This window comes from Aplosporella prunicola, assembly GCF_010093885.1.
Source record: "Aplosporella prunicola CBS 121167 unplaced genomic scaffold K452scaffold_2, whole genome shotgun sequence".
Classification (NCBI taxonomy): domain Eukaryota; kingdom Fungi; phylum Ascomycota; class Dothideomycetes; order Botryosphaeriales; family Aplosporellaceae; genus Aplosporella; species Aplosporella prunicola.
Genome location: NW_022983530.1, coordinates 764,643 through 791,126, shown reverse-complemented (window position 1 = coordinate 791,126; position 26,484 = coordinate 764,643). Strand labels below are relative to the sequence as shown.

General features: G+C 54.1%; 9 protein-coding genes across 9 annotated transcripts; 2 read left to right on the top strand and 7 right to left on the bottom strand.

Moving 5' to 3' along the window:
• Positions 1–328: 328 nt before the first annotated feature.
• On the bottom strand, positions 329–2,293 carry K452DRAFT_262792 (uncharacterized protein). The gene is made up of 6 exons (XM_033538619.1): positions 2,153–2,293; positions 2,026–2,100; positions 1,465–1,968; positions 1,299–1,410; positions 1,196–1,245; positions 329–1,098 (listed from the first exon to the last, which is right to left on the bottom strand). The coding sequence occupies exons 1-6, from the start codon at positions 2,205–2,207 to the stop codon at positions 527–529; spliced, it is 1,368 nt and encodes a 455-aa protein (XP_033402435.1). The 5' UTR covers positions 2,208–2,293; the 3' UTR covers positions 329–526.
• Positions 2,294–3,118: 825 nt separating this feature from the next.
• Positions 3,119–6,138, bottom strand: K452DRAFT_282912 (uncharacterized protein). The gene has a single exon (XM_033539670.1). It carries the CDS (start codon positions 5,693–5,695, stop codon positions 3,473–3,475), a length of 2,223 nt encoding a protein of 740 aa, XP_033402434.1. The 5' UTR covers positions 5,696–6,138; the 3' UTR covers positions 3,119–3,472.
• Positions 6,139–8,897: 2,759 nt separating this feature from the next.
• On the bottom strand, positions 8,898–9,374 carry K452DRAFT_304664 (uncharacterized protein; the record flags this gene model as incomplete). The annotated part of the gene is made up of 1 exon (XM_033542834.1): positions 8,898–9,374. The coding sequence occupies one exon, from the start codon at positions 9,372–9,374 to the stop codon at positions 8,898–8,900; it is 477 nt and encodes a 158-aa protein (XP_033402433.1).
• Positions 9,375–9,855: 481 nt separating this feature from the next.
• Positions 9,856–13,555, bottom strand: K452DRAFT_348435 (uncharacterized protein). The gene is made up of 6 exons (XM_033545543.1): positions 13,077–13,555; positions 12,374–13,008; positions 11,732–11,795; positions 11,045–11,160; positions 10,307–10,819; positions 9,856–10,231 (listed from the first exon to the last, which is right to left on the bottom strand). The coding sequence occupies exons 1-6, from the start codon at positions 13,413–13,415 to the stop codon at positions 10,174–10,176; spliced, it is 1,725 nt and encodes a 574-aa protein (XP_033402432.1). The 5' UTR covers positions 13,416–13,555; the 3' UTR covers positions 9,856–10,173.
• A 183-nt stretch (positions 13,556–13,738) lies between these two features.
• Positions 13,739–14,694, top strand: K452DRAFT_314957 (uncharacterized protein). Its single transcript, XM_033543817.1, has 3 exons — positions 13,739–13,827; positions 13,890–14,035; positions 14,101–14,694. The coding sequence occupies exons 1-3, from the start codon at positions 13,767–13,769 to the stop codon at positions 14,239–14,241; spliced, it is 348 nt and encodes a 115-aa protein (XP_033402431.1). The 5' UTR covers positions 13,739–13,766; the 3' UTR covers positions 14,242–14,694.
• A 549-nt stretch (positions 14,695–15,243) lies between these two features.
• On the bottom strand, positions 15,244–17,172 carry K452DRAFT_282907 (uncharacterized protein). The gene has a single exon (XM_033539669.1). It carries the CDS (start codon positions 17,099–17,101, stop codon positions 15,380–15,382), a length of 1,722 nt encoding a protein of 573 aa, XP_033402430.1. The 5' UTR covers positions 17,102–17,172; the 3' UTR covers positions 15,244–15,379.
• Positions 17,173–17,467: 295 nt separating this feature from the next.
• K452DRAFT_304659 (uncharacterized protein) lies at positions 17,468–21,991 on the top strand (the record flags this gene model as incomplete). Its single annotated transcript, XM_033542833.1, has 3 exons — positions 17,468–17,917; positions 17,969–21,312; positions 21,373–21,991. The coding sequence occupies 3 exons, from the start codon at positions 17,468–17,470 to the stop codon at positions 21,989–21,991; spliced, it is 4,413 nt and encodes a 1,470-aa protein (XP_033402429.1).
• An 807-nt stretch (positions 21,992–22,798) lies between these two features.
• On the bottom strand, positions 22,799–23,308 carry K452DRAFT_294267 (uncharacterized protein; the record flags this gene model as incomplete). Its single annotated transcript, XM_033541679.1, has 3 exons — positions 22,799–22,884; positions 22,972–23,131; positions 23,201–23,308. 3 exons carry the CDS (start codon positions 23,306–23,308, stop codon positions 22,799–22,801), a joined length of 354 nt encoding a protein of 117 aa, XP_033402428.1.
• A 254-nt stretch (positions 23,309–23,562) lies between these two features.
• Positions 23,563–26,461, bottom strand: K452DRAFT_241750 (uncharacterized protein). Its single transcript, XM_033537834.1, has 5 exons — positions 25,424–26,461; positions 24,508–24,675; positions 24,427–24,455; positions 23,819–24,367; positions 23,563–23,762 (listed from the first exon to the last, which is right to left on the bottom strand). Exons 1-5 carry the CDS (start codon positions 26,251–26,253, stop codon positions 23,725–23,727), a joined length of 1,614 nt encoding a protein of 537 aa, XP_033402427.1. The 5' UTR covers positions 26,254–26,461; the 3' UTR covers positions 23,563–23,724.
• Between the last annotated feature and the right edge of the window lie 23 nt (positions 26,462–26,484).

Sequence of the window (26,484 nt, the reverse complement as noted above, 5' to 3'; positions counted from 1 at the left end):
GAGTGGCTCAGCCGCAGGGCGGGCGCCAGGTTCCTTGAATCGCAGCCCCCAGTCTTTTGTCTTGGCTAATTACCTCGTTTAATGCCGCTTATTGATTAGCTACAAGGCTGTACGAAGCCTGAAATTGGGGTTTGAGGGCAAAAAGGAGGATCTCCCCATCCAAGAATTGCTCAAATGACGGGTGATCGCCTCATTCTCCCCCGCATCAGTGCATCATGATCGCCCTGTGCGTGCTATTTATGGCGGAGGCGCTCGGGCGACGCGGCTGCGAAACGGCCACCGTCTGATGTCACTCGCCCGTCAAATGTCACTTCGTCCAAACATGCTAAGTCTCTCTCCTTTTTCATTGCTATGCTGTCTTGCGCTCAATAAAATCTACAAACTCCTTCCTTGTTGGTGGGTATCAGACTCGGAGGCCGTGAAACCTTGCGCTCGTGCACCGCGTGAACCAAAAGAAAAAAAATCACACCCGACCTTGCCGAATGCGGCTTCAATCGCATCGTCGTCTCTCGGTCGTAGCTGTGACTTACCCGAATCCAATAAAGTCTTTCTGCTGAGAAAGCTCATGGCCGTGATCATCAGAGCCCTGCATAATAACATCCTCGCCGAGCCCGTCGGAATCCACATCGTCGCTGTCGATCTCGTCGTAATCCTCATCGCTCGACAGGTCTGGAGACCCATCTTCTTCCTCGGCCGTGGAAGCCTGGGCTGCCGTTGCCTTACGGATCTGTCCAGCCCGGTCGACATGCGGGAGGCGGCACCTCTTGTTGCGGCATACTGCGTGGTTAGCATAATCAGGGCACTCAAAGACGTGACGCTCAGCACACTCAGCACCCTTCTCGCAATACCCATAAGCCGCAAAAGCGCGACACACGGAGGCGGAAGGGTTGACTCGAACGTGAGCATAGCGGCAGTTGTCGTTGGTGCAATTGCCACGAAGAAAATGCAGACAAGCGGGGACCCGGTTCGCAGTGGAATCGTGAGAGAGATCGCACGCAGCACCAAGAGGGCATTTGCCCTTCAGCAAGTAATCCTTGCAGATGGCGACCTTGTGTGGATCATGGACGTAACGACACTGGGGCCCTCTGGAACAGGTGCCTAGTACTAGTTGTTAGTTGAGATACTGGGTGTACAAACCGGATGACCGGGCGTGGTGCGCCGTTGATATCCTTGAAACGGGAGGGAAATGGCCAACCGGTGGTGGAGAACCTTGGGCAAGGTTCATTTATCTTGATAGTTTTCTTCCTGTCATGCGATTAGCCTGCCTATAGAGCAGTACATATGGCGCCACCACGTACTGTTTAGTCTTGACAAGTCCAGACCGATAGAGGTTGCCGTTCTTGCTTCTCAAGAACACCACACCACCAACCTTCGTCTGTTTCGGAGTTACACGTGCGGTTTTGGGGTCGTCTGACAGATTCTTTAGATATGCGAATTCCATATGGTCAGTAGTACTCCACTCACCGGACACTCTGATGAGTTTGCTGCCACCGTCGGCAACGCGGAAGCGGATGCCATTTATATCCATCTCGTAGGCTTGTTGGCTGGAGGGGACGCTCGAAACACCGGCGGGAACTGGACCAGGCGGCGTATGCACACCTTGAAAGTGCTTGGTAAGCTTGGCCTTTTCCTTCATATCCCGCTGTTGCCGACGTTCTTCTTCACTCTGCTCCATGGCCTTGGTCCGTTGCAAGGCCACCTGATCGTAAATAGCGGGGTTGATAAGTTGCATATGTCTGTCACGCTTGACAATCCATCCTGATCCGTCGGTTACCTGAGCAGCTGCTACAGTGCTGCCTTCCGTAGGACTCGTGCTTCCCTGAGCAGAGTTGGACCCCGCGGGGCTGGCCTTGCTGTTGTTGAGCACGAGGGAACGGTGGTGAACTCTGCCTCCACGGCCACGAGGGGAACCGTATGGGGTACCACGATACGGTGCCCAGTTTGCACTTCCACGACCACGACCACGACCTGGTTCTTAAGTAAGACAATGTTGGAATGCGGCGGCGATAACGGCTAGAGTTGTACCACGATACGCTTGGGGTTCGTAATAGAAATGGTCTCCGGAATTGTTGTCTCCTTGCTTATGAAGGTTGATCCTGCCTTTAACCAAGAGTTAGAACATTTGCCGTCAGTCGATGGCATTGCCGCTCACCAGATAGGGCAGCAATCTTCGCTTGCAGTTCGCTGTCTTCGGACATTTCGACCATGCTGAATCGCTTTACGAGCCCAGTAGATGTATGCGACAACCAAAATGCAGGAACAAAAGGCCTACTAGTTGGGGTTGCTTGTTGCGACGGGAAAGGATACAGGGAGTTGAAAGTCGGAGTCCGCAGTGAAGTTGACGGGCGGTGTGGCGTCATGCACGTGCCTGAGCCTGAGTCATAGTACCAATCATTTTGCCTTCCATTGAATCGCGCCCAGACTTCAACCTCAAACTTCAGCTCCCAATTACTCCATTATGAGCAGACTCATCTGCTATGTTGCTCTGCATTCATGCTCTATTATACAGTACCAGTTAACTAAAGTAATAGTAAGCATACTCGGAGCAAATTTTTCTAATGCACATCGCGAAATACTCAAGGTAAAGACCTCAGATATGCAGCGTGACGTACAAGAGCTAATTCGGCATCATACTCACTCAAACACCTCATACGTAGATGTACCTACTTTGACGGATACTTATGGCCTAATCGTCTCCCCACATGATCGATGATCTATTCAAATTGGAATCTACTAAGTGTAGGCAGCGTTTAAATGGTTTCCGGAAGAAGTTAAGTATGTCAATAGATCTAAGATGCCAAATCGATAATCACTATCTCGCTAACTTATTGTCTATTATGTTGAGCGGGGAGTCTGCACACGGACACACGGGGTATCGCGATAACCCTTTAAGGCTCCTGACTCTCGGCTACCAACGGTCTTCTCTTTGTCTAGAACAGAGTCTATTGAGGTATTTGAATTGTTGTTTAAGTTTGATCTTCGCGTTCGGAAATAAATTTAATTGCAGAGACAGAGCAACCATATTGCGTCAATAGGGGCTCTCCTTTTTGCATTTGAGGTCTTCTCAGCGCGGCATGAATGGTTTTGACACAAGTTTCGAAACAGAAACCATGCTATTCCTGTCGTTGAGAACAATCGAACATCTCGCATGGATAGACAAACATCCCCTTTCTACCTATCAACACTCTTTCCCTATGTCTACATCCATCTCTCTCTTTCTCTGCCACATTGTCTGAAATAAGAAAACCCGACGCCACGCTTACTTTTCCCAGCGCAAGCAGAAACGGGTAAAAATGAAGAAATAACAACGCCGAACCAATGCAATAGTAAGGAGTGTCCAAACTCGCTATGCTTCCAGTCAACGAAAGAAAATCAAAAAGCAATTAAATCAAGTGCTCAAATTGGTTCCCCATCTTAAAACATTGGCCAAACATCAAAACCATGTGCTCGAGTGAACCAGATTGCAGTGTTCTTACCAGGCCCAACTTCCCCTCCTGGCCGCAACACCGAAACCACCAAGAGCAAAGTCTGCTGGCACCATGTTCGGTTGTTGTTTGGCCCACTCAAAGATGTAGACTCGGAGCGCCCGCCAGCGTGCGCTTGTATCCTCGTTGACATCAATGTTTCTGTCGCTACCCAGTCTGACGTAGCCTTTGGGTTTCGCGAGCTCATCATCCTGCCTCAGTTCTGAAACAGGAATGCGGCTGATCTTGCTGAGCTCTTCATCGTACTTGTGTGCTAGCGAAGGGTAGCCCAACGACAGGTAGTTGAACACCTGAGAGACAAAGCCGTCGGAAAATTCTTCCTCCAAGGCCTGCCGTGCGGTGAGTTTTTCGTGCACAGTAGATATGTCGGGGTTGCTAGGCGGAGGTGAAGGAGGCGCGTATGCTGGTGTTGGCGGTGGACTGTCGAATGGATTACCAATCTCGATCTGAGGCGTGAGCATTCCGGTTTGTTGATTTGGTGCCTTTAGACCGGTGTCCTTGCAGCTGCCTCTCCACAATCCACCGTTCGAAGGTGGGCTGCTGCCCGGGTTTGACCAGAGAGATGGTGCCTTGGTGAGCTTTAGCTCTGGCTCTCTGCTACGCTTTTTGCTTTGCTCTTTTGTGTGCGAAGTCTTGCGAGATATGTTGCAACCCTTCCAGAGACCACCTTCCTGCTCGTTGCTCTGGCTTTGCTGCGTCAGGTAGCACATAGAGTTCCGAATTGCCTCGGAACCCTGTGTAACATCAAAACGAGCCGGTTCCGGTGAGCGGCAGCGAGGAAAATGGATATCACCTCCAAGCATGGGAGGTCTCGCACCGCGATGCATCTGGGTCAGCTCCCTATCCTCGGGTCGTCCTCTCTGGTTGCCAAACAGCGTGGCTGTCGGATCGCCCCAAGGATCGGGTGGGTTCTTCTCCGACTCCCACGGACTCTTGGGTGAAGAAAGGCCCCACGGATCACCCCAGGCGCTCTTGTTAGGTTCCGCAATAGGCGATTTCAGCTCCTTTTCTTGTTGTTTCTTTTCTTCTTGGTGCTTCTGCATTGCCAACAATTCCCAGTTGACCTTGGTGAAGGATTCCCGCCGCTCCTGATTCATTTCGCCAGACCCATCGCTAATGGCCTCCCCATCATCATCGATGAAATGGGACACCGGCTCATGGTGATCATCGTTAGGGAAGGCAGCCATGGCTTGTTCCCTCATCTGCTTTTCAGCAGCCTCTGCTGCAATCTGCAACATGAAGCCAGCAAAGCGCTCGTCTACACTTTCCCTCCTGCGAGTGGCATGCTTGTACGAGACAGACAAATCAGAAGTAATCGAAGGAGATGTTGAGAGCGATGGTGGCCCTTCCTCTTCCGATTCTGATGACTCTATGGTGTCCAGTTCTGGTACTCTAAAGGAATGCGATCGGTTGCTACCGACCGACTCGCTACGCTTCAGATTGAGGGGGATACCAAGCCGACGCGCCTCGAGCAACTGAGGGACTCGTTCCAACGAGACAGCGGGTGTATTGAATGGCACCGGCGGCGGAAGCCGTCCCCGCCTGACAGGGCTTCGCACACTCTCAGGCGTTGTCTCGGTCCTGTCTCCCTCACGGATGCAGGGACCGTCATCGCCTGATTTTCTTGAACGAGCCGCTATTTCGATAAGCTGAGGAGCGAACTTCCGACGAGGACGCGGGGTAGCGTCGTCGATTTGCGGAGATTCCTGGGAGCCAGACGAGTCCGCGCGGGTCTTGGCAGCGCCACCATCTGTATCCGCACTTCCTTTCCGGTTACTTCTCGTGGTGGTGCTAATTGGCTGTGGGGCGAACCGTCTGCTAGGCTTGTCTCGGCTGCTTGTGACGGTCGTCTCAACAGGTTCCGGCGCGAACCGTCGCGTGCTCTTAGTCGTCTCAACGGGTTCAACATTGAACTTGCGGCTCGATCTTTGGGTCGTTTCCACAGGTTCTGGTGCGAATTTTCGGGAGCTCTTGGTCGTGGTCTCCACAGGGTCAGGCGCAAATTTTCGGGAGCTTTTTGTTGTAGTCTCCACCGGCTCCGGCGCAAATTTTCGCGTGCTCTTGGTTGGCATTTCTTCCTTGTCTGGGGGGTTGTCATTTGACTCTGATGCTATTTCCATTGGATCCGGCGCAAATCTCCTAGATGATTTTACTGTCGTCTCGACAGGTTCTGGCAAAAAGCGCCGCTTCTGTGGTGGTGACGCAGACATCGTGATATGACCTGATCCTCAGTCGATGCTCACTAGCAAGTCCAAGTTTGCGACTTTTTGCTAATCGAGCTGTAGCCGGCTTTTTAATGTTTCAAAAACTTGTGTACGAGAGGGAGAATAATGGGTGACGCCTCATCTACGGAATTCCCTTGTCGCCGAGCCAGCTGGGCATGACCTAGACTTCGACAAGTATCCCTCGCGGGCTTCGGCGTTGAGTCGGCTCCAAAGCGCAGGTATTCGGGTAAAACCGGGATGCGGATTCTGTTTACTTCGAGGCTGATTGCAACCAAGCTATGAGCCGGTGTTGCCTAGTGTGATTGGTCGTGTGTTTGCTTTCCGAGTATGCGGAGCCGCGTGCCGTAGGAAGCGGGATAGGAGAGAAGGGTAGATGACAGTAGTGGAATCGAATTGGTCGGGTAGGAAGCGGTTCGAGCGCAACCAAGGTATATAATGCTGTCTATTGGTGTCAGAGTCATGCTCAAAAGACGTAAGCGGCGGGGTAAAAGGGGTTCAGGAGTGGGTATCAATGCTCCAACAGACCTTCGGAAGGATGCGATGGGGATAGAACGTCAAATGGCCAAGTCTTGTGGCAGTATGTCCAAAACGGCGCTGTGAGTCTTGCGACAGACACCAGAGTTTGAGCTGATAGCGACGTGTGGTCCGGCAGGCGGTGACGTCGACAATTGTGGAGCCGCGTCGTCCGGCGATCAAGGATTTAGCGACTTGTCGGCCAGAAAGCCAATTGGGGCAATTGGTGATAGCGACCAACTTCGGCGACCGCCTTTTGAGGGTGGAGCAGGCGGCCACGGGTGAGAAAGGGATGATTGCGGAACAGAGGAGGTCGCAGAGTTGCCGAGCAGCAGTGGCCGTGCAAGTATTAAAAATAACCGTCAGGAGGGCCGTGACCCACTGTTATCCGTTTCCCCCAGATTATCCTCAACCTCCAAGCTTTGGAGAGAATGTGGGCTTGTGCCCTGGGCGGCAATGCGATGCCTGAAAGCGTGACGCGGCAATCGGGGATCCGAACTTGCTCCGCAGGGACACGATAGGGATGTACGATGCGCGGCGGGCTGACAATGGATGGTCGTCGATAAGCAACCTGGAGTCTGCAGGCGTACGGCGTCAGCCAGAGGTCGAGAAACGAGGCAGATATGCAGGGTGGAAGCAGGTGCAGGGGCGTGTTATATGTAGAGGTGGCCGTACAGCAGCAAGCGGGTATTGTTCTGCGAGGGCTGGAAGGGTCGAGAACCAGAGTTGGAGGAAGTGCAGGAGGAAGACAAACGGAAGCTGAGAAGGCAAAAAGAATTGACAATTCACCTGGCCATCTCTGCCGTGTCTGCTGTCAGATAGCGAGCGAGCATGAAGGGCGCAAGGGTCGTCGAGCGAGCTGTGAGATGACTTGTGGCTTCCTTCCCTACCTGCCCTCACCGCAAGCAGCCTCGACTGAAGCCAGTCGGCTAAGCTTCCGCTAGCTCCGCGCGTCCGACCTAGCCTTTGCCCCTCGCACCACCTGCTGCTCACCGAGTCTCTGACTTTGTGGGGGTGTGTGTGAGGCTTTGCCGTACGTTGATTTCGCCAAGACGCACACTGGCGATCCGTCTGCGGGGCACCTTTTTCCATCCCCAGTTTTGACGCCAAAAGCAACTGTCAATCCAACATCATCCATCCTTGACATCACACCACCATCACCCCCTTCATACAGGAGCTTCCATGTCCTGTACTTGGGATATGTAGATATGGGACATCCGGCCCCTCATGGCCGTTGTTGGTTGCACCGCAACGGCGCCCTAAGGGAATCACTGTAGACTCGGTCGGGTGTGCTCGTGTGCTCGCATATTGCAGCTCGCAGCTGCTTCTCTTTACTAAAGAAACCGGCGCCCCTAGCCATTCGATAGTTGTTGACCCCGCGGCACTTAAATCCTTCACTGCCAGCATCCTGGGTTAGCCATGTGCGGATTTTCGTCGAAGCTTCAGGGAAAATTCGATCGATCTTCGATCTAAGCGATCGACTGCTGGATGGCTTTCTGATTCTACAGGGTCTTGAAGCACATCTTATTCTCCGAAGCCATCTTTAGGTAACCCTGGGGACCGGAGTATAGCTTCATTGGTTGCTCTCCTGCTGTATGCAAGATCCAGTCTGAGTTCCGATGCAGACCGAAATAACTAGAGTCCGTACAGTTGCGCCGACACGTGCAGTCGGAAGGATTCGACCAAGGCATGCTCCCTTAAGGTTGTTGATGTCAATGGCTGTTGTGTACCATTTAATCTTCTAGCTTGATTGCGTTAACTGTCACGATCGATTGCCATCTCCGGTAATCGGCATAGATGCAGTGTACCAAGGTACAGGCAAAACCTTTCCTTATCAAACTCATCCGAGTGGCAGCGGAAAGAAGATAGGTCGGGCCGTGCCGCGAATCGAAAGTATGATTGCGCCTCTGGTTTCCATTGGGTAAACGAAGAAGTTGCCTGTTTCACAGGAACCTGCAGTTGTTTGGTCCAATCGAAGGGACGATGGATTTAAAACTAACGATACGTTTGAGCTGGGCGGATTCCACACTCAGATTGTGTCAAATGTTCCAAAATATAAGATTCTGGCTATGGAATCCCTTTTTGTTTACACCACATGCGACAACGTGGTCAAATTAGACGGATGGTTTGTCTAATGACATAATTGGCGGCCGCGTCCACTGACACCAGTGCTCACTGGCTGCAAGTCCACTTGGAAAACAGTTCTTTTGAGGCGCACTCTCCGGTGACTCTTGCGGACGAACTCAGTGAACTAACTACACTGGCGCTCAGTTCCAACACTGACACATAGCAACGCCAGCGCGTTCAACAATCCACAATCCGCTTCCCCACACCAAGCATCCATCGCCTCCCTACCCAGCCGAAGGATCGCTGAGCCAGGCCACTTACCTAACCACCAACAATAGTCTCGCAAACAGACGGCGACCGCAGACTTGAGTGTCAACAAAATCGTCTCCTAACTAAGCCGCGTGTAGCCGACACGTTGTGCACCGCTACGGGTACCATTCATCCCCATCTTCCCTCTCCGTACTTCTCCGCAAGCAGGAACCGCACGACGAGGAAAGCCCCTCCAGATCCCCCTCCCCCGCGACACGCGCCGCCACGCCACGTCCCCGCGCCCCCAGGCCCCTAGTAATAGGTAGGCAGGCACCCCTGCCCCTGAACCTACCTTACCTTACCCCTCCATTATCACGGCACGATCCGCGCCGACATCGCCGCCTCCGCCGCCATCGACGACGGTCTCGCCCGCTGCAGCCAGCACCCGGCTGTCCGTCAGGCAATAACGCGCACGCCCGGCCGCAGCAACACCCATGCCGCCCTCTCGCCACCCGTATTTTCTTCTCCTCCTCCTTCGTCGTCTCTGCGCCATTTTCCCCCAGCCCGCGGCGTCTCCGTTGGCCACCCCACCCTGCTGCTGCTCTGGCTCTGCATACCTACCTATGTATGTAGCTGGCCCTGGCCATGCGCGCCTCGGCCCGCCTGGAGCACGCAGGTGCACGCACTGCCCATCCATGGGGTCGGCGGCAGGTGTGTCGACGCGATAGTCGCCACGCTCGCTCGCTCGCTCACTCGTTTGGCGTTCGCTGTTGTGCGTAAACGGATATGCGGCAGGCAGGGGAGCAGAGGGGCGTGCATGTGAGTATACGTACATGCAGATGCACGTGCAGCTGGCGCCACCACTTGTTGCTTGCTGTAGCGGTCGGTTCTCAGGCCTCCTCCTCCTGCACGAGGAAGATGGTGCTGCCCAGAGGAGTAAGGTACCTTAGGTAAGTGTGTATGTAGGTGTTTCTGAGACCTCCTCCTGGGCTTGCCACGCTGTTCGTTTTGCTCTGCTCTGCTCTGCTCCTGTTTCGGTTCCGCGTGCGTTGTCTATGTTTTGGAACTTTCACTGGCGACCTAGCCTCTGATGCACATATATGTCTCAGCATGTGAAACGAGCGTTGAGCGTGCCACATGTTCACGACCAGGACCAAGCAGGGTCAGTCCTTCACGGCACGGCACGGCACGTTGTCTATGTTTTGGAACTTTCACTGGCGACCTAGCCTCTGATGCACATATATGTCTCAGCATGTGAAACGAGCGTTGAGCGTGCCACATGTTCACGACCAGGACCAAGCAGGGTCAGTCCTTCACGGCACGGCACGGCACGGCACGGCGCGCCCTGCATAACCACGGCAAACAACAGAAGCAAAGCACGATAAGCGATAGTAATTAGGTGGTTCAGGCGCTGCTGCTACGCGCGTGCCCTGAAGCTCCGGATAACTAACTATAACGAAACCCAAGCAATTCAATCCAAACGCAACGTCCTGTCCGGGTACTCAGTGTCTCTCTCCTCGTAGCCCAAAACGCCCCGCGCCTTTTAATGCAGTTCGTCCAACGAAACGGAGCCTTGTCCTGGCTCGCGTAGAAACTTCCCGTCACTAACTCACCCCCATAACCACCACCCGGCTCTATTTATTGTGCCATAGCAGCGTCTTCAGCGAGTCCCAGTAGTCCGATTGCTCGTATCTGTTCTCGTCGTCAGTCGCCAGTGTTCTGCCAACTCGCAGGAAGCGAAAAGACAACAGCAAAAGGGCCACCCACATGTAATGCATGCTGCTGCGCAGACTGGGCTGCACCGTCTCCGGATGCCACCTAAAGACATACATGACGGCCGCCCAACTCAAGCTCGCAAACACGGGCCACGCATTCTCCTTAACCTTCGCGGCAAGCACGGGGTCAGAAACGACGCCCCAGCCGCCGCCGCCCCCACCGCCAGGGGCGCCGCGCTCGCGGCCGTGGCCGTGGAAGTCGCCGCGCGGCTGGACGAGCAGCTTGGCGTACGCGAGCACCACGCGCGCAAACACGTAGATGACGATTTGCTGGTTCACCGAGCTCTGGATCCCGCGCCCGAAGACCGTGTACCCGCCTGCTAGCCCTGCCAGGAACGCGTCGTAGTGCCGCTCTTTGCCGTGCGGTGCCGTGTGCCGTAGCGCTAGCATGCTGGCTTTGTAGACGAGGCAGAAAAGGCCCAGGTTGCGTGCGTGTGTGCGCGTCGCTTTGAAGACGAGGGACGCTTTTTGCCGGAGCGTGCCGGAGCGGAAGAGGAAGATCATGCTAGGGACGGGCGAAGAGGCGCTGTTAGCGATGCTTGTTCCCTAGGTACTAACGTGGCTGATCTGTGAAAGGACTCTGCTGCTGCTGTTGCTCCGAGCACACCACCCTCTCTCTCATTCCGCAAACCCACTCACTCCCTCCGTTATTCTTGTATCTCTCCCCCTTCTCCTACTCTCCGTATATGCGCCATGCAGGGTCTGAGGGACAGGACAGGCGGGTACTCACACCAGCGCGTGCGGAAACCGCACCTTCGTGCCGTACACGATGCCGTTGCGCACGCCCTTGACCAGCGTGAGCAGCTCATGGTAGCGCGGGTCGAGCGCCACGCGCTCCGCCGCTGCCTCGAGCCGCATCAGCGCGTCCATGCCGGGCAGTCCGCTGCTCTAGTCTATGTCCCTCTCTTTATTTCTCAACCTCTCTCTCCTGCTTTGTCTTCCTCGCTGACAGCCGGTGCGCGATGTGTCTGCGCGCGCGCGCGCGCCTCGCAGGCCGGGTTCGGTGGGCGGAAGCGGAAGAGCTGGAGCCTACTAGTAGCCAGCGGACGACCGGCCTAGGCACGAGCTGGCGACGTCGTCGAGGCGGAGCTCCGAGGGCCGGGCAGCTCCGTTATCGCGCAGCGCAACCCTAGGCAGCTCTCACAGCTTGCGTAGCGTCGCAGGTATCGAGGGTGTAGGTAGCTATAGCAGAGGCAGCAGAGGCAGGCAGTCGAGTAAGCAAGCAAGCAAGGAAATAAGTGAATAACTAGCAGCAGCCCTCAGCCCGTGATCGCATAGATAGGTAGACAAGAGAAAGGCAAAGGCAGGGCAGGGCAAGGCAGGGCGCGGGCGTAGAGTAGAGTAGAGTAGAGACGAGGTATGATGTCGGCAAGCAAGCAGCAGCGCGAGCCTCGGCTCAAGCCCGCGCACCGGTTACGTTCCTTTGGCACTTTTTGCCCGTGCCCGCCGGCGTGTGGCTGGTGCCTGTATGTGTGGCGTTGCTGGCATGTGAGTGTGGCGCGCCCGCGCGTACGTGTGTGTCTCAAGTGTCAACTCCGAGTCCGACTCCACGGCTAGGTTTAGTGTGTCAAGTGTGCCGTGGGTCCGCGACGCCCCTGCGCGGAGATTGGTTTGCAAATCGAGCTCGCATTATCGCGTATCGTGTGACGGTTGGAGCTGGATGTTTATGCCTTTTGTCGAGCTTTGATGAATTGTTTCGTGCCACTAGGTTGCGGAGCAGTCTGCGTCCCTACGTCCGGACGGCCATGCTGTCTCGTGATGCAGTGTGCGTACAAACATCCATGTAGTTACTTGGTCTTGGGTAGCAACAAGTCTGAAGGCTTCACATGGCTGAATGTTGTGCCATTAGAATATTTATATGCGGTAGCTCTATTTTTTTATGTGCGTATTACTGCTAGCTCGTCAACCTGTACGCACTCGCTGTCTACCAACCGTCTACCTATTCCAGACACCTTCTCGGATATACCCATTTTTGAACCCTCACCTGCCATTACCCAACTCCAAATGCGCCAATAAATGCAAGAAAGACAACTCTAACTGCGTGCAGAGCGACTCCTACGCGAACTGCTGCTTCAGCGCCTCGTAGATGGTGAAGATGAAAGCCGAGCTCGGCGCGCTCCTACAGACCGTGATACCGCAGCCCCTGTACATGCCCTTGAGGCCTTGCTGCTGCCATATGAGCTTGCCAACAGACCAGAAGCTGCGCTTGCCGCCCAGGCTGACGTCCTCGGTCTGCATGCGGCTCTTGATCGTATCGGCAGGGTAGAAGAAGAAGTTGTAGCTCATGCCAGCCATGGCACCGCACGTCATCTGCTGGTGGATTGGCAGCGGCTCATTGGCCGGCTTGTCCTTGTGCATGTTGCGGAAGAGTATGCCCATGCCTTCGTAGCCTCCGAACCAGGCGACGCCGCCGCCCGTTTCACGGATCAGCGTTCCCAGCTGTCCATGCCAGAAGCCTGCGATGCCCTGGTGGCGGTATACCGATGCAATGAGAGCAAGAGGTCCCGGCCTGGTCACCCTGCCGTCTGCCATCTCCATGGGCACTTGCATCTTGCATTTTATGAGCTCGATGGGGGTGAGGAGGCAGGAAGTAAAGGAACCAGAGGCAGCACCGCAAAACAGGAGGGCGCTAAACGGCAGAGGCTGCTTGGCGGGATAGAAAGAGGCCTGCAGCATATCTTGGAAGAGGCGGTACTGTGTCTCTGTTAGCCGTTGGGCGCCTCGCGCAATGGCGGGGAAGATGGCGGAGAAGATTGACTCACGCTGAAGAACAAGCTGCTGTTCTCAATGGCAGCGCCAAAAAGCGGCGCGCTGATGCCTCTGTACAAGCCCATGACACCGTCCTTGGCCCATGATTTCTGGAAGCAATCCAGCGGTCCGCGGTACAATTGAATGTGGTCGGGCTGCGACTGCAGGCGCACCTTGACCGTGTCGAAGGGATACTCGATGAACTTTCCAGCGATGCCGGCCACGGAGCCGAAGACAATGTCCTTCAATGCCTCCTTGCCCTGGTCGGCGAGGGCGTCCCTAGCGGCAGTGTCGGGGACAGCCATGATGTTGGGGTCGGTGATGGTGGCTGTTGGGCGCTCGGAGTAGGCCATTGTCAGAGGGTAGAGGGTAGAGAGAAGAGAAAGATAGTCAAAGGAATGGCGTGTTATCGGGGCAGCATGGCGGGCGGGAGGCAGGTGTTAGGTACTAAGAAGGAACGCCCCGTCCCGAGTTTTCCATGATAGTGCGCGTCACAAGCAGGCGCGGAGTCAGGCACGGCAGCCTTGGGCAGAAAATTTGGGCACAGAGCGGTCCCTTCGCCTACTGCTGCGGGGCTCGGGGCCGGCGCTCTTACCTTAATGCCGTTAGGGTTATCTGATGATCTGATAAAATATGATCACTGTGGATTTTTCTTTGTAACGGCCAGACGCGCTCCCACCTCCCTGCCACTCCTGCCCGCAGCCATGTCCACCGAATCTGCCGCCGCCCCTGCTCAAGCGCCGGCTCCGGCCATGCGCAAGAACGGTCAGTCGCCGCCCAGGCCGCCATCGCCTCGATCCGCGCCCGCTAACACGTTTCCCCCTAAGGCAAGCAATGGCACCAGCCGAAGAAGGCCTTCCGCCCCGGTTCCGGTCTCACGTCCTACGAGAAGCGCACCGAAGAGCGCAAGGCCCTCGCCGCCGTCAAGGCCAAGGAAAAGGAGCTGAAGGATGAGAAAGAGGCCGCGAGACAGGTGCGCATACAGCTCGACAGAGCCCGAGTACTGTGTCGGATACGTTTCTGACTTTCCCGACCTAGGCACACGTCCAGAACATCAAGGACAGGCGCGCGAAGAAGGAGGAGCGCGAGAGGCACGAGAAGATGGCCGCCAAAATGCACGCCAAGCGAGCCGAGCGCCTGAAGAGACGGGAGAAGCGCAACAAGATGCTCAAGTCTTGAGGGAGGAACGCGAAGTCGGCATATTACAAGCATAATACAAAAGGCGTGTGGGACAATCGGCTTGTTAGACAGGATTGGCGTCAGGCGTAGGACTACACGCAATTCGCGTTGGGTTACAGCAGCATTCGAACTGCGGCATTTTCGAATTTTCTGGCAGGCAAAGAATTTAGCCTGGTTACCGAACCCCGCCTAGTAACTGCTCGCCTGGGGAGGGATCTAGACGCATGTTCGCCAAGAGAGGGAAAGGATTGTATCAGCGGTAAAAGCTAAGCAATCGACATATCGTACCCATACAACGCCACGAGCTTGTCGTATGCCATATTGAGGCGGGTTTGGTTTGCTGTAGGTCCATCATGACCGAGCAGAGGATTTATACTGGCGACACAACGGTCGTCCACAAGAAATTGGAATGGGAAACTAGGTATATTGACAGTTTCTATCAATCGTAGTAGCACCATGACAGTTTCGGTTTTACTGCAGTCCATAACCCCACAGTGAGTGATACTTCGTAGAAGGGAAGGCATGTCAAATCACCCTGATTTAAAATATGAACTCACGTATAGGAGCATATAGGTATGCTTGCGGTACCTTTAAAATGCTCCCTACAGGTTACTTCGTAGGTGGACATAGAGGTTGTGCTCGTGGTGGGATGGGTTGCTCTCGAGGAACGTGTAATTATAACAACATCTACCCCTCCGACGGACCGTAGTATGTCAGAAGGCTTTTAAGTCCAGTCACCCCAACTAAGTCCAAGGGGGATTCATTGGCCAACGAGACAAGGCTTAAGCACCATTTTAGTCGCTCTTGTTTTGAAAATCTGATATTATCTCAATACTTTAATGCCCAATGATACAAGCAGTCCCTGTTGAATATTCCTTGCCTAGATCTAAGCCTAAGCCCTGGATAAGTGAGAAGATATTAGAACCTACACTTACTTTATATCTTAGCTTGGTTTTGTTTCCACTCCATATAAGCATCATTTTCTCGTTAGGCGGTGAATCTTTCCTGATGGTAATAGATGCGCTAGCCGCGGATTTATATACTGAACGTTCTATCTATATATACTTCTCGGTATATATCACATTTTTAATCGAGAAATCCAAACTTGTCTGCTGGGTGACAGCGAAACGTCCAACATCTACAACTTCGGCTGCACTGGAGCTTCGAACAATGTCTCCATTTTCCTTTTCCATAGCATCGCCTTCTCCTCATCTATAGCATTGCCATCATACGAAACGTTGAAGTGCAAACCGTCATCCATGCCCCAGCTGCCACAGAGGAATTCGTTATCTCTTGCACGAACGCCAGTCATGAGATTTTCCATCCTGAAGTCTGCGGCAAACCCCCGTTCATCCATAGCAGCATCATCCAGCTTGTAATGCCCGGGTGCTAAGAATTTCCTGATCAAGCCCACAGAACTGACGCCGCAGGTAGCGGAAGCAAAATTGACGTTGGCCGGGTAAGCGCCTTGAGGGTTGACGCCTGTCCGCAAATGCGGTGGGCGCTTCTGGTCGGCGCGCTCAATTGCCGTGATATAACTCGATGCGATTATGCGCGCTGGGTCGGTGGGATCAAAGCTGCCTTGAAGCTTGTCACTCCGCAGCCGCTTTTGATACATTCGCAACTGTCTGTGCGCCTGGCGTACGAGCAATTTGAACCGGCCTTCCACAGGCAGACTTGAGGGGAGGAAAGGTAGCCAGATGCCATCGCTGAATGCTAGCATGCAGGAATCTGCTGGGCCAGTGTAGCAGAAAAATGGACGAGGATTTATAGGGAAAGATCCTATAAATGGACGACGTTGGTCAAGAGGGATGGACGGATTACGAGCCTCCTCTATCTCCATCATAACCATGCCGACTACAGTGAAGCATGCAGCACCCACGCTTGCACCCACGCTTTTTGCCAGACGCTCCAGACGATCTGTGGTGCTACGTGAGAGCACAGCCCCTACGCTAAAGCTATTCATTGGTGGTCTACGCTCCGGGGAGTAATCCAAAACATCAGAATAGGTGGGTGGCAACGGCGTGAACTGCGCTCGTCTTTCAGGGTGTCTAAGTGGATTGGCAAAGGCCTGCGGAAGCGGTTTGCGGACGTGGCGGAGTATTCTCATGATAGCCCAATACCAGCGTCGCCTGGCTACGTTGCCCTGAACCAAAGGGTAAAGATCTTCCTGTGCTTGGGGTAAACGTTTCCATAGACGTTCTGGCAGTCGTTCAATGCTCAAGCTACGTCGTAAATCCATTTCAGAAGTGTTAAAAAGCTTCAGAAAATGCGGTTCCCAGTTCGACAAGACTACTACTCCATCGCAGATCTCGTGGGCAGCAATGATAAAGAAGCTCACTCGAAATCTATCATGGGAGAGAGGCGTTGGTGGCAGAACGAAAAGCCGCGACAGACTCTTTTCGGAGTCGATGATCCTCGAGCTGTTCATGCAGTGGCGGTACAAATCGTCGAGCGGGAGATCCTTTTGATGATCGCCCAGGAAAGTGATCGACTCTTCTGCATTCTGCAGGACTTCAGTGTCGTCCTTCGGAATTTGGACGTTGAATTCTCTGGAATCCGTCGCAGCATCTCGGATGACGGTGGCCAGAAGCATTACATGCTGGAGCCGCAAGCTCGCCCAGGCGAGGACCAGCCGCGCGCGGAACTGGTCTGGCGGCAGGGTGCTTCGAATTTCGACGGTAAATGAAGAATTTACATCTGCTCTGCCGCCAAAATGAGCGCCGTCGACGTCAAAGGACTGCTCGATGAGGCCGAGCGGCCTGGTGTAGGCGGGCCTGCCTGCGACGTCGACTTTGCGCCAGGCATGGTATGCGGTAGCATATCGCGCAAGCCAGTGGTCCGGGCCATGCTCGTGCATGGTCGAGCGAGGGTGGCACAAGTGGTGGTCGTTGGGAGGAGCGCAGGAGTTTTGAGCCAAGCGAGTCACGCTTGCGAACGGCAGTCAGGATCCCTGTCACGCTTGTATAGCAGACAGGAGTTGGCCGCAAGCGTGCTGTGGCTGCTGGAGGAAGCACTTCGCAGACATCGGAGGAGTTTCGAGGGCGGCGATCAATCACACAGGCGCGCGTCATTGTCGCCCGGCTGAGACGGCGACGAGCACGGGCCCGCGACAATACCACTGCAGGCAGGCGCAGCTGAGTGCGCGGCCAGAGGTTAGCGTTAAGCTGTCATCTCAAGCTTCGGAGCTCCATCCTGTTGATTCGACAACCCCCTCGATGCAATCATGATACTTTTGAAAGCCGTGTGGCTGCTGCTGGCCATCGGTGCCGTAGCCAAGAAGGCCGATGGCCCTACGATTGAGAAACGCAAGTTCGACCAGCCTCCCTCTGGTCTCTTCTTCTTCGACGACACCGAAACCGCCATCGTCACCGAACTAGAGTCGGGCAAGGTCTGGCGCACCACCGACGCTGGCCAGGAATGGGAGGAGATCGAGGCCCTCAAGAAGGGCCAGGTCAAGGCCGTCTACCACCATCCATTCAACAAGAAGGTTGCCATCGCCTTTGGCAAAGAGCAACACTACATCACCTACGACTATGGCGAGACTTGGAGGAAGTTCAAGATGAGCGTGTCTCCGAACCGCTACTCACCCATCAGCTGGCATGCAGACGACCCGAACAGGATACTCATCAACGGCGATGACCGTTGCGACATGTGGGGTACTTGTGTTGGGACGGTATGTGAGGTGGGCTGCGGTCTGCATTTCCGTTGCTAACCATTGTCGCAGACCTACTACACGACCGATGGCTTCGAACACGTCAAGACACTCGTCGACAAGAGGAAGACCTGTATGTGGGCTCGGAACACCGACCACTTTACCTCCGGTGACGAGAGCGTCGACAAGGACCGTATACTTTGCGTTGTCGAGGGCAAATTCTCCAGCAAGAGAAAGGACTACCGATTGGTCTTAACGGATGATTTCGGCGAAACTCTCAGGGAGCCTCCAATGTCCAGTGGCCGCACTGTGGCTGGTATGGCGCATTTGGCTTCCGCAAAGGGCTACATAGTCGCGGCCGCGAAGGCTGAGGGAACCGACGAGATGGCACTCTATGTGACGCATGACACCTACACCTGGCACAGGGCCGAGTTTGGCAAGCACAAACTGGAGGAGGATGCTTACACCATCCTGGAGTCAACCAACTACAGCATCCAGGTCGATGTCATGTCCTCGAAGCTGCTTCCTATGGGAAACCTGTTCACGAGCAATTCGAACGGAACCTACTTCACCAAGAACATCGCTCACACCAAACGCGATAGCTATGGCTACGTTGACTTTGAAAAGGTCACCAACATCCAAGGCGTCATCATTGTCAACACGATCAAGAACTGGAAAGAGATTGAGGACGACTGGTTTATGGACCCCGAAGTCGTCTCACAGATCAGTTTCGATGATGGGCGGACCTTCCAGAAGATGAAGTCGAAGGACGGCAAGGACTTGCATCTTCACTCTTACACGGAACAAAGAAACAGCGGCAAAGTCTTCTCGAGCCCTGCACCCGGCCTTGTTATGGGTATCGGTAACCTCGGCGATCACCTGAAATCTTATAGCGACGGAAACCTTTGGGTGTCGGACGATGCGGGCCTTACGTGGATCAAGGGTCTGGACGAAGCACACTTGTATGAATTCGGCGATAAAGGCTCCATCCTGGTGGCCATCTATGATGAAGGAGCAACCAACAAGCTCCGGTACTCATTGGACCACGGCCGCAAGTGGGAAACGGTTGAGCTTGATCAGAAGATCATTGCCGAAGAGCTCACCACCATTCCGGATTCAACAAGTCTCAAATTTGTCTTGGTGGCGTCAAAGGGTGATGGCCAAAAGAAGGAGTGGTTTATCTACTCGTTCGATTTCGAGGGACTTCACGAACGGAAGTGCGAAGAGAAAGACTTTGAACTCTGGCATGCTCGTGTAGACAAGGACGGTAAACCAAGCTGCATCATGGGCAGAACCCAATCTTTCCGTAGGCGCAAGGCCGACGCCGAGTGCTTCATCAAGGACGAGTTTGTCGACCCTGAGCCAAAATGGGAGGTTTGCAAATGCACTAAAGAGGACTATGAATGCGACTTCAACTTTGTCAGGGATGACAAAGGCGAGTGCGTACCTTCTAGTCATCTGAAAGCACCCAAGGGAGAATGCAAGAACCCAGATGACAAATTCAAAGGAAGCTCCGGTTGGCGCCTCATTCCTGGCAATATGTGCGAAAAGGAGGGCGGTGAGGTCAAGGACGAGCCTGTTGAGAGGCCATGCGGAGAGACGAAAAAGCCAGAGACAAGTGGAAAGATTGTGAAGGAAATCACAACTTTCAAAGCCGACAGATTCCTGGAGTGGTACTACCTCGAAAGGACTGAATCAGCGTCCGAGTCAGAGGATGACGAGACAGTCATCGTCCTGGATGATTCTCATACGGCTCATATCAGCCACGACCATGGAAAGACCTGGGCGCATGCTGTCGATGATTTCGTTCTCACCATCTATCCTCACCAATACTTCAACGACTATGTTTACCTCCTCACTGGCGAAGGCAGGATTTACTACTCGAAGAACCGTGGGCTTCACAAGAGCTTCAGCGAGATTAAGGCTCCGTCTCCTCCTAACACTGAAGAATTACCCATCATGGGTTTCCATCCGCACGAAAAGGACTGGATTCTGTGGACGGGTAAAGGAGACTGCTCCGGTCCCAGTTGTCACTCTGTTGCCTATGTCTCCACAAAGAATGGCATGGGTGGAAGCTGGACCCCCATGCTCCCCTTCGTGCAGAAGTGCCAGTTCGTGTGGAGGGAGGATCGCGTAGGAAGCGAGCAGCTTGTGTTCTGTGAGCAATTTGCGAACGAGGATACGACGAACCCGCTGCAGCTTCTTTCCAGCAATGACTGGTTCGAGACCAAGAATGTCAACTTCAAGGATGTTGCCAATTTTGCGACCATGGCCGAGTTCATCGTCGTTGCAAAGAGGACGGAAGATCGCAAGTGGCTCAAGATTGATGCCAGCATTGATGGAAAGACCTTCGCCGCTGCTGAGTTCCCTCCAAAGTTCAACCTTGAACATCGTCAAGCGTACACCGTGTTGGACAGCTCCACACATTCCATCTTCCTACACGTCACAATGAGCAACGAGCAAGACCGGGAATATGGTACCATTCTAAAGAGCAACAGCAATGGCACGGACTACGTCCTTAGCATCGCCGAGGTCAACCGCAACCGGTTTGGTTATGTTGATTTTGAGAAGATGCAGGGCTTGGAAGGCGTTGCTCTCATCAACATTGTATCCAACACCAAGGAGCTGGAAAAGGGTGCACCCAAGAAGTTGAAGTCCATGATTACTCACAACGATGGAGCCGATTGGGATTTCCTCAGAGTTCCGAAAAAGGACTCGGATGGAAACCCGTACAAGTGCGACGTTAACGATGTTGAGAAATGCTCCCTGCATCTTCATGGTTTCACTGAGCGCGCGGACCCTAGAGACACCTTTTCATCTCCATCTGCTGTCGGCCTTATGATGGGCGTGGGCAACGTTGGCGATTCCCTTGGTCGTTACAGGGAAGGCAACACGTTCATAACCAGAGACGGCGGTGTCAACTGGCACGAGGTCATGAAGGGCTCTTTCATGTGGGAGTACGGCGACCAGGGCTCCGTCATTGTCATTGTCAAGGACAGAGATCCGACTACTGTGATCTACTACTCACTCGACGAGGGTGACACATGGAAGGAGTACGAATTCAGCCCTGGTAAGGAGATTATCGTCAAGTCCATCACTACAGTTCCGAGCGACACCTCCAAGAAGTTCCTCTTGTGGGGCCAAATGACGGGCGGGTCGATGAAAGCAGTCACTGTCCATCTTGACTTCACGGGGCTGTTTGAACGCACTTGCGACCTTGACGAGGAGAAGCCAACGGCAGGCGACTATGACTTGTGGTCGCCCAGCCACCCTCACCAGGAAGACGGCTGCCTCTTTGGTCACGTGGCCATGTATCACCGGAAGAAGCAAGGCGCGGAATGCTGGAACGGTCGCAGCATCCAGAAGTTCCATACCATTGAAAGGAACTGCACTTGCACCAGGCAAGACTATGAATGGTAAGGGCCCGATTAATCCACCAATTAGATAATCACGGGATATGCTAACTCGATGGCTAGTGACTACAACTACGAGCGTGGAACCGACGGTTCCTGTAACCTGGTTGAAGGCCTTTCTCCTCCTGACCCGGCTGCAGTGTGCAAGAACCCCGACGTGATAGAGTACAAGGATGTGACAGGCTACCGACGCATTCCCATTACGACCTGCGAGGGCGGCAAAGAGTTTGATCTGACAGCGGGCACACTCCCCTGCCCCGGCAAAGAAGAAGAATACCAAAAGAAGCACGGCATCAGCGGCGTGGGGCTCTTCTTTGCCATCACGCTGCCCTTCGCTGCCGCGGCAGGCATCGGCTGGTGGATCTGGCGCAACTGGGACGGCAAATTCGGACGCATCCGGCTGGGCGACGCGACGCCGACATTCGACAGCGACAGCCGGTGGGTCGCATGGCCCGTGGCGGCGCTGTCGGGACTGGTGGCCGTGCTGTCGGCTGTGCCGCTGCTGGTAGGCAGCCTGTGGCGCAGCGTCAGCGGCCGCTTCTTTGGCGGCGACGACGCTGCCTACGGCGGCTACCGCGGGCGCACGTTTACCTCGCGCAGCTCGTTTGCGCGCGGCGATTACGCTGTCGTGGATCCGGATGAGGGAGAGTTGCTGGGTGAGGATAGCGATGAGGAGGTTTGAAGGAGTAAATGAATGAATGAGTGGAGGGACTGGGCTGGATTGAAGTGGATACGTGGGTAGGGAGGGGCGGATTTCGGAGGGTTGGTGAAAGGAGAAAAGGGTGTGCGGGAGGATGCAAAAAGATGGGGAGTTGCTGCGGCGGCTGCTGCTGCTGCTGCTAAGGTTGTTTCCATTGTTCAGTGCGTTCTTTCCTGTATATTTAACTACGACGTTGGATGGCGGGCGGGCGCGCGCAAGCGCACTGCCAGCATTTGGTTGGTTGGGACTGAACGATTGGATTGATGGATGGACAGATGGGAGCAGCGCAGGGAAGGGGGGCGCGGCTATGGCTAATGACGGCTTTGGCTTTGACGTTGCGTGCGGTGCTTTCTTTTATGAACGGTCGTTGTTTTGTTTGCGTGTTTGTGGCTTTTTTCTTCTCGTGTTTTTATGTAGGTAACGACTGACTTTTTCTTATATTCTTAGCTGAGCGCGCGCATATATGTAGAAGGGTTGTGAGTATGTAGTGGGTTTGATAGGTATTACGAATTTCAGAGTTAGATGTTAGATGTGATGATGGGTGGGGGTGGTGAGGTTTGGGTGAGGAGGTGTTCGGAGTGGTGTGTGAGTATCTGGAGTGGATAGCACGTTTCGTAGTATGGTAGTGACACTTGAGGATGGCGGATCAGGGCTTGAGATGATGACATGAATGTTCTTTGCGTATGTGTTGCATTTGGCATGCAAACACAATGGAGAACTGCATACGTTCACTGCAGAAAGGGGAGACATTCAAACCACAAAACAATTCAACGCTACCAACCGTCATCATCACTGAGCAGCCGCAGCAGCCTGGTCCGGCATCTGGAACCCATCCCACGGCGACCCGCAGTTATGTCTCAACCACGCTTTCCACTCTACGCAAGATCAGCCATGGCCATCCATACATCATACACGGACACGCCAAACCAAAAACCTCAAAAAACCAAAAACGCTCTTCTTACCCCGAATCAACAGCGGAGCTCTGCTGCACAACCTTTCGTAGCATGGATAGAGGTACTGGTCCTTAAACGCCCTGACTTCGGCCTTGTCCGTCTTGCAGAACCGCTCGGCTGTCGACGCGCTGACGTTGTAGTGCCTCTCGTATTTGTACATGCAGTCTTGCTGTCGTTATATGTTAGCTAGTCGCTTACAGGTAAGGTACTACATATCGGAGTATGGATCTGTGCGTACCATGCACTCTGGAAGGCCAGAGATGTCGAGGTTTCCTGGGGGGTACTCGAATGAGTTGACGGTGCCTGCAAAGGCCATTGCCGCGGAGATGATTGCGAGGAAGCGCATGTTGGAAACTTAGGAAGGATTTGGGGCTGAGGGAGGTGGCACAAGAGGAGCGGCGCCATTTTGTATACCTTCTTCGACGCCAGGCTTGGGTTGGACTCGCAGGTTACCAGTTCATTGTTGGACTTCCGTGGTATTTATCAAATATATACGACCCGTGGTTTAGGGCCATCTTAGGGTACCAAAGAGAGGATTTTGTGGTCTTTGACAGTGTTTATCAATGACGGAACTCTAGCAAGATACGCACAACATGAGGTAGCAGGGATCAATTGATAGTAGTAGCTATGTTATACAGTTCTTTGTTGCTTTTAGAGAGCTAGTTACTAGTACAACTGATGTACGATTCCCTCTGCCATAGCAATCGAGAGTCGTTCAATTTCGTTGGTTACCGGATCGTGTACGTCAGCTGAGATCATTGTTTACTGCTCCTTGTTCTTCGAATAGATAAAGTTGGCAGCTGTCCAACGGTCAGTATTGGAACTACCATATGTCATCTTTTCGTAGACGACTTACCAACTGGAACAAGGCCATTCTGCTCGGCCCACTGCCTGACGCCATGGCCCTTCTTGCCAGTGCCCCAGTGCTGACGATCCTTGGGCTTGGTCAAGTCCAAGGGCTGACTGGTGCTGTTCGCAGGAGCAAAGGCCAAGAACACATAGCGGTGCGCCCCGGTCTTGGGTGGCGGTCCAGGAGGCTTGTACTCGATGATCTCTTCGAGCCCCTTGGCAGCGATCTGAGTTTCGGTCTCAGCACTGCCGGCACTGCCTTCTGGGAGGCAGGATGTGCTCGTCGAAGTCAACGGGACGCCGGTGATGATCCAGTGGCAGATCTCGGACCACTCGGGGTTGTCACGCGAGGGGGCGTCTGGATCCGTCAACGCGACAGTGTAGGTCATGTTGGACTTGCAGTTGTTGTTGGCGGTCGCTGAGGTTGGCTCATCATCCAGAGTCAGGGAGGGAGCCTTTTGCAGGTCTTCGGGCTTAACTTTATTACCCAAGTCTGCTGTCTCGTGAGTCGGCCATGTCACGTTCAGTGTGAGCTGAGGCAAGAAGTCGTCGATGACTGTCGGCAGTTTGTCAGTCACAATCGTTTTCGTTAATGTTGAGCTGAAATGCAGTTACCAGTCGGGATGATTTCAGCTTTCTTCAACCTGTTTACGTTTCAGCAGATGTGCATATATGTTGTGGCCTGGGGAAACGTACGCCGCTCGCACAGACAGAATACTCTTCGACGAGGCGGAGTCGTCTTGTAAGATTTGCTGCTCGGTAGGCAAGCCATGAGCTCCCAAGCATAAGAAAAACAATTGAAGGAGAAGCATGCTCAGGGAGATGTTTACTAGAGACATCCTTGGCGAGATCGTCAAAGCTCGTCTGGCCGAAGGAAGCACACGGGCCGCATGAAGCGGCATCCTTGTCCTGAGGGTTGTAGAGAGCATTTTGGTGACAAAGGTACTTTGGGGGAGGGAGGGAGATTGCGGACCAATGGATGGGTTGTGGTGTTTAGGCAGGTACGACGTTGAAATGCGGGTTGGAGCTTTCCCCGCGTTTGTTGCGTCATTGTGTCGCAGTCGCCCTGCGCATCGCCAGCACGAACCTGCGCGACTGCACTCGTCTTCCAAGGCACTTTGATTCGCGCATTGTGTGCGATAAGGACTGCGAAGGCTGTTGTGTGAGCTGCACGCTACCGCCCGCGATTTCCCGAGCCCAAAGCCAGTCGTTGCACCGTGGAACCGCGGGTTAGCTCGAGGTCTAGAAGAGCGTTCCCCTTATCGCCCGACCAGCGTTGAGCGCAATCTCGTCCTCTAAACGCGGTGTGCCTCAGGAGTTCGACAAGGTTTGAGAAGATGTTTCATTGCTGATACCGCTCGCCTGTAAATATTCCCCAAAGCAAACCATTGCAACCTAACCGTGCTGTAATAAAGCATTCGACTGAATAAGACCGAGCATCCCGGGTATCTCTCGCGTCCGCAACGCTAGCCGGCGAGGCAAACGCTAACACACCTGACCTGTTCCGAGCGCCGACGCGTGTGTCAAAGAAAGAAAACTTGCAGAAATGAAGCTCCACTTGGGCACTCAAAAGCTCTCGGCAGCCACGAAGGATTGGCTGTCGGTAACAAACCCCATGTTGGTGGCGATGTTGTAGTCGCTAATAACTTGAGCCTCCGGTCCGGTCATTGTTCCAGAGCAGTCGCTGAGAAGGATGCAGTCGAAGCCCCAAGAGTATGAGTCCGTAAGGGTGCCAAGCAGACACTGGTCCGTGTTGACGCCGGCGAACAAAATAGTCTTCTTCTCACTCTCGCGGAGGTACCTGTGCAAAGGCTCGTCAGGAGACCACATGCCGCTCATGCGGTTCTTGTCGAAGAAGAGGTCGTTCTTGGCTACTACGGCCTTAAGAGGCTCGTAGAGATCGGCGTTCCAGGTTCCCTTGAACAAGCATCGGCCTTGACCTTCGGCCAGTTGGGCACCAAGACCGACGTGCCATCCATGGCCGCGTCCCTGGATGAGGTTGCGACTGAAGCCTCGCTGGACGGCGGGGGGCATGACACGGAGGTCGTATTCGTCGATTCCCCAGTTGAGCCAGGCAACCTGGATACCCTCCTTCCTGCACTTCTCGATGACCCTGATGGTGGGATCAACGGCTGCAAGACCAGGTGCATGGTCGCGGAAGACAGGGTGGATGAAGTAGTTTTGCATGTCGATGACCACGAGAATCGTCTTTTCGGGGTCGATCACACATCCGCGGTGGTTGCGGATGCCATCGTCGGCGTCGAGGACCAGCCTCCTCTCAGATCCCCGGGTCAGGTCGAAGCGTCTGGTTTCTGGGATGTAGAACCACTTGTCATCGCCGCCGAACGGGACCGGGTCGGAGCAGGCCTCGAGCGGCGGCTGGGCGACGGGTTTTCCCTTGACAATGAACTCTTCAACAACGTCGATAGCGGATGGGGCCATGTGTCTGGCTGAGAAAGGTGAGACTTAGGGGGAAGGCAGGTATAGACTCTGAAGGAAGGAAAGAGAGTTTAGGGGTTAGAAGCAGCGGGAATGGTCGAGGGGAGGAGGGTTTATATGGGAGCAGCACAGGTTAGTACGGTGAAAGGGACTAAGAGAAAAGGAGCACAGAAAGTGTTTGCTCCTTCCACGATAACGGGATTTCCGTCGGTCATGGAAACCTGCTGGGCCGGT

Coding starts and splice junctions, on each gene's coding strand:
- K452DRAFT_262792 (XM_033538619.1), bottom strand. CDS start 2,207: ATGGTCGAAATGTCCGAAGACAGCGAACTGCAAGCGAAGATTGCTGCC. Junction 2,101..2,152: donor GAAGATTGCTGCCCTATCTG/GTGAGCGGCAAT, acceptor TCTTGGTTAAAG/GCAGGATCAACCTTCATAAG. Junction 1,411..1,464: donor CAAACTCATCAGAGTGTCCG/GTGAGTGGAGTA, acceptor AGAATCTGTCAG/ACGACCCCAAAACCGCACGT.
- K452DRAFT_282912 (XM_033539670.1), bottom strand. CDS start 5,695: ATGTCTGCGTCACCACCACAGAAGCGGCGCTTTTTGCCAGAACCTGTC.
- K452DRAFT_348435 (XM_033545543.1), bottom strand. CDS start 13,415: ATGGCCTACTCCGAGCGCCCAACAGCCACCATCACCGACCCCAACATC. Junction 13,009..13,076: donor ACAGCAGCTTGTTCTTCAGC/GTGAGTCAATCT, acceptor ACAGAGACACAG/TACCGCCTCTTCCAAGATAT. Junction 10,232..10,306: donor CGCAGCAGCATGCATTACAT/GTGGGTGGCCCT, acceptor CGACGAGAACAG/ATACGAGCAATCGGACTACT.
- K452DRAFT_314957 (XM_033543817.1), top strand. CDS start 13,767: ATGTCCACCGAATCTGCCGCCGCCCCTGCTCAAGCGCCGGCTCCGGCC. Junction 13,828..13,889: donor TCCGGCCATGCGCAAGAACG/GTCAGTCGCCGC, acceptor TTTCCCCCTAAG/GCAAGCAATGGCACCAGCCG. Junction 14,036..14,100: donor AGAAAGAGGCCGCGAGACAG/GTGCGCATACAG, acceptor TTCCCGACCTAG/GCACACGTCCAGAACATCAA.
- K452DRAFT_282907 (XM_033539669.1), bottom strand. CDS start 17,101: ATGCACGAGCATGGCCCGGACCACTGGCTTGCGCGATATGCTACCGCA.
- K452DRAFT_241750 (XM_033537834.1), bottom strand. CDS start 26,253: ATGGCCCCATCCGCTATCGACGTTGTTGAAGAGTTCATTGTCAAGGGA. Junction 24,676..25,423: donor AACATCGCCACCAACATGGG/GTTTGTTACCGA, acceptor TCCTTCGGCCAG/ACGAGCTTTGACGATCTCGC. Junction 24,456..24,507: donor ATTCTGTCTGTGCGAGCGGC/GTACGTTTCCCC, acceptor AAACGTAAACAG/GTTGAAGAAAGCTGAAATCA.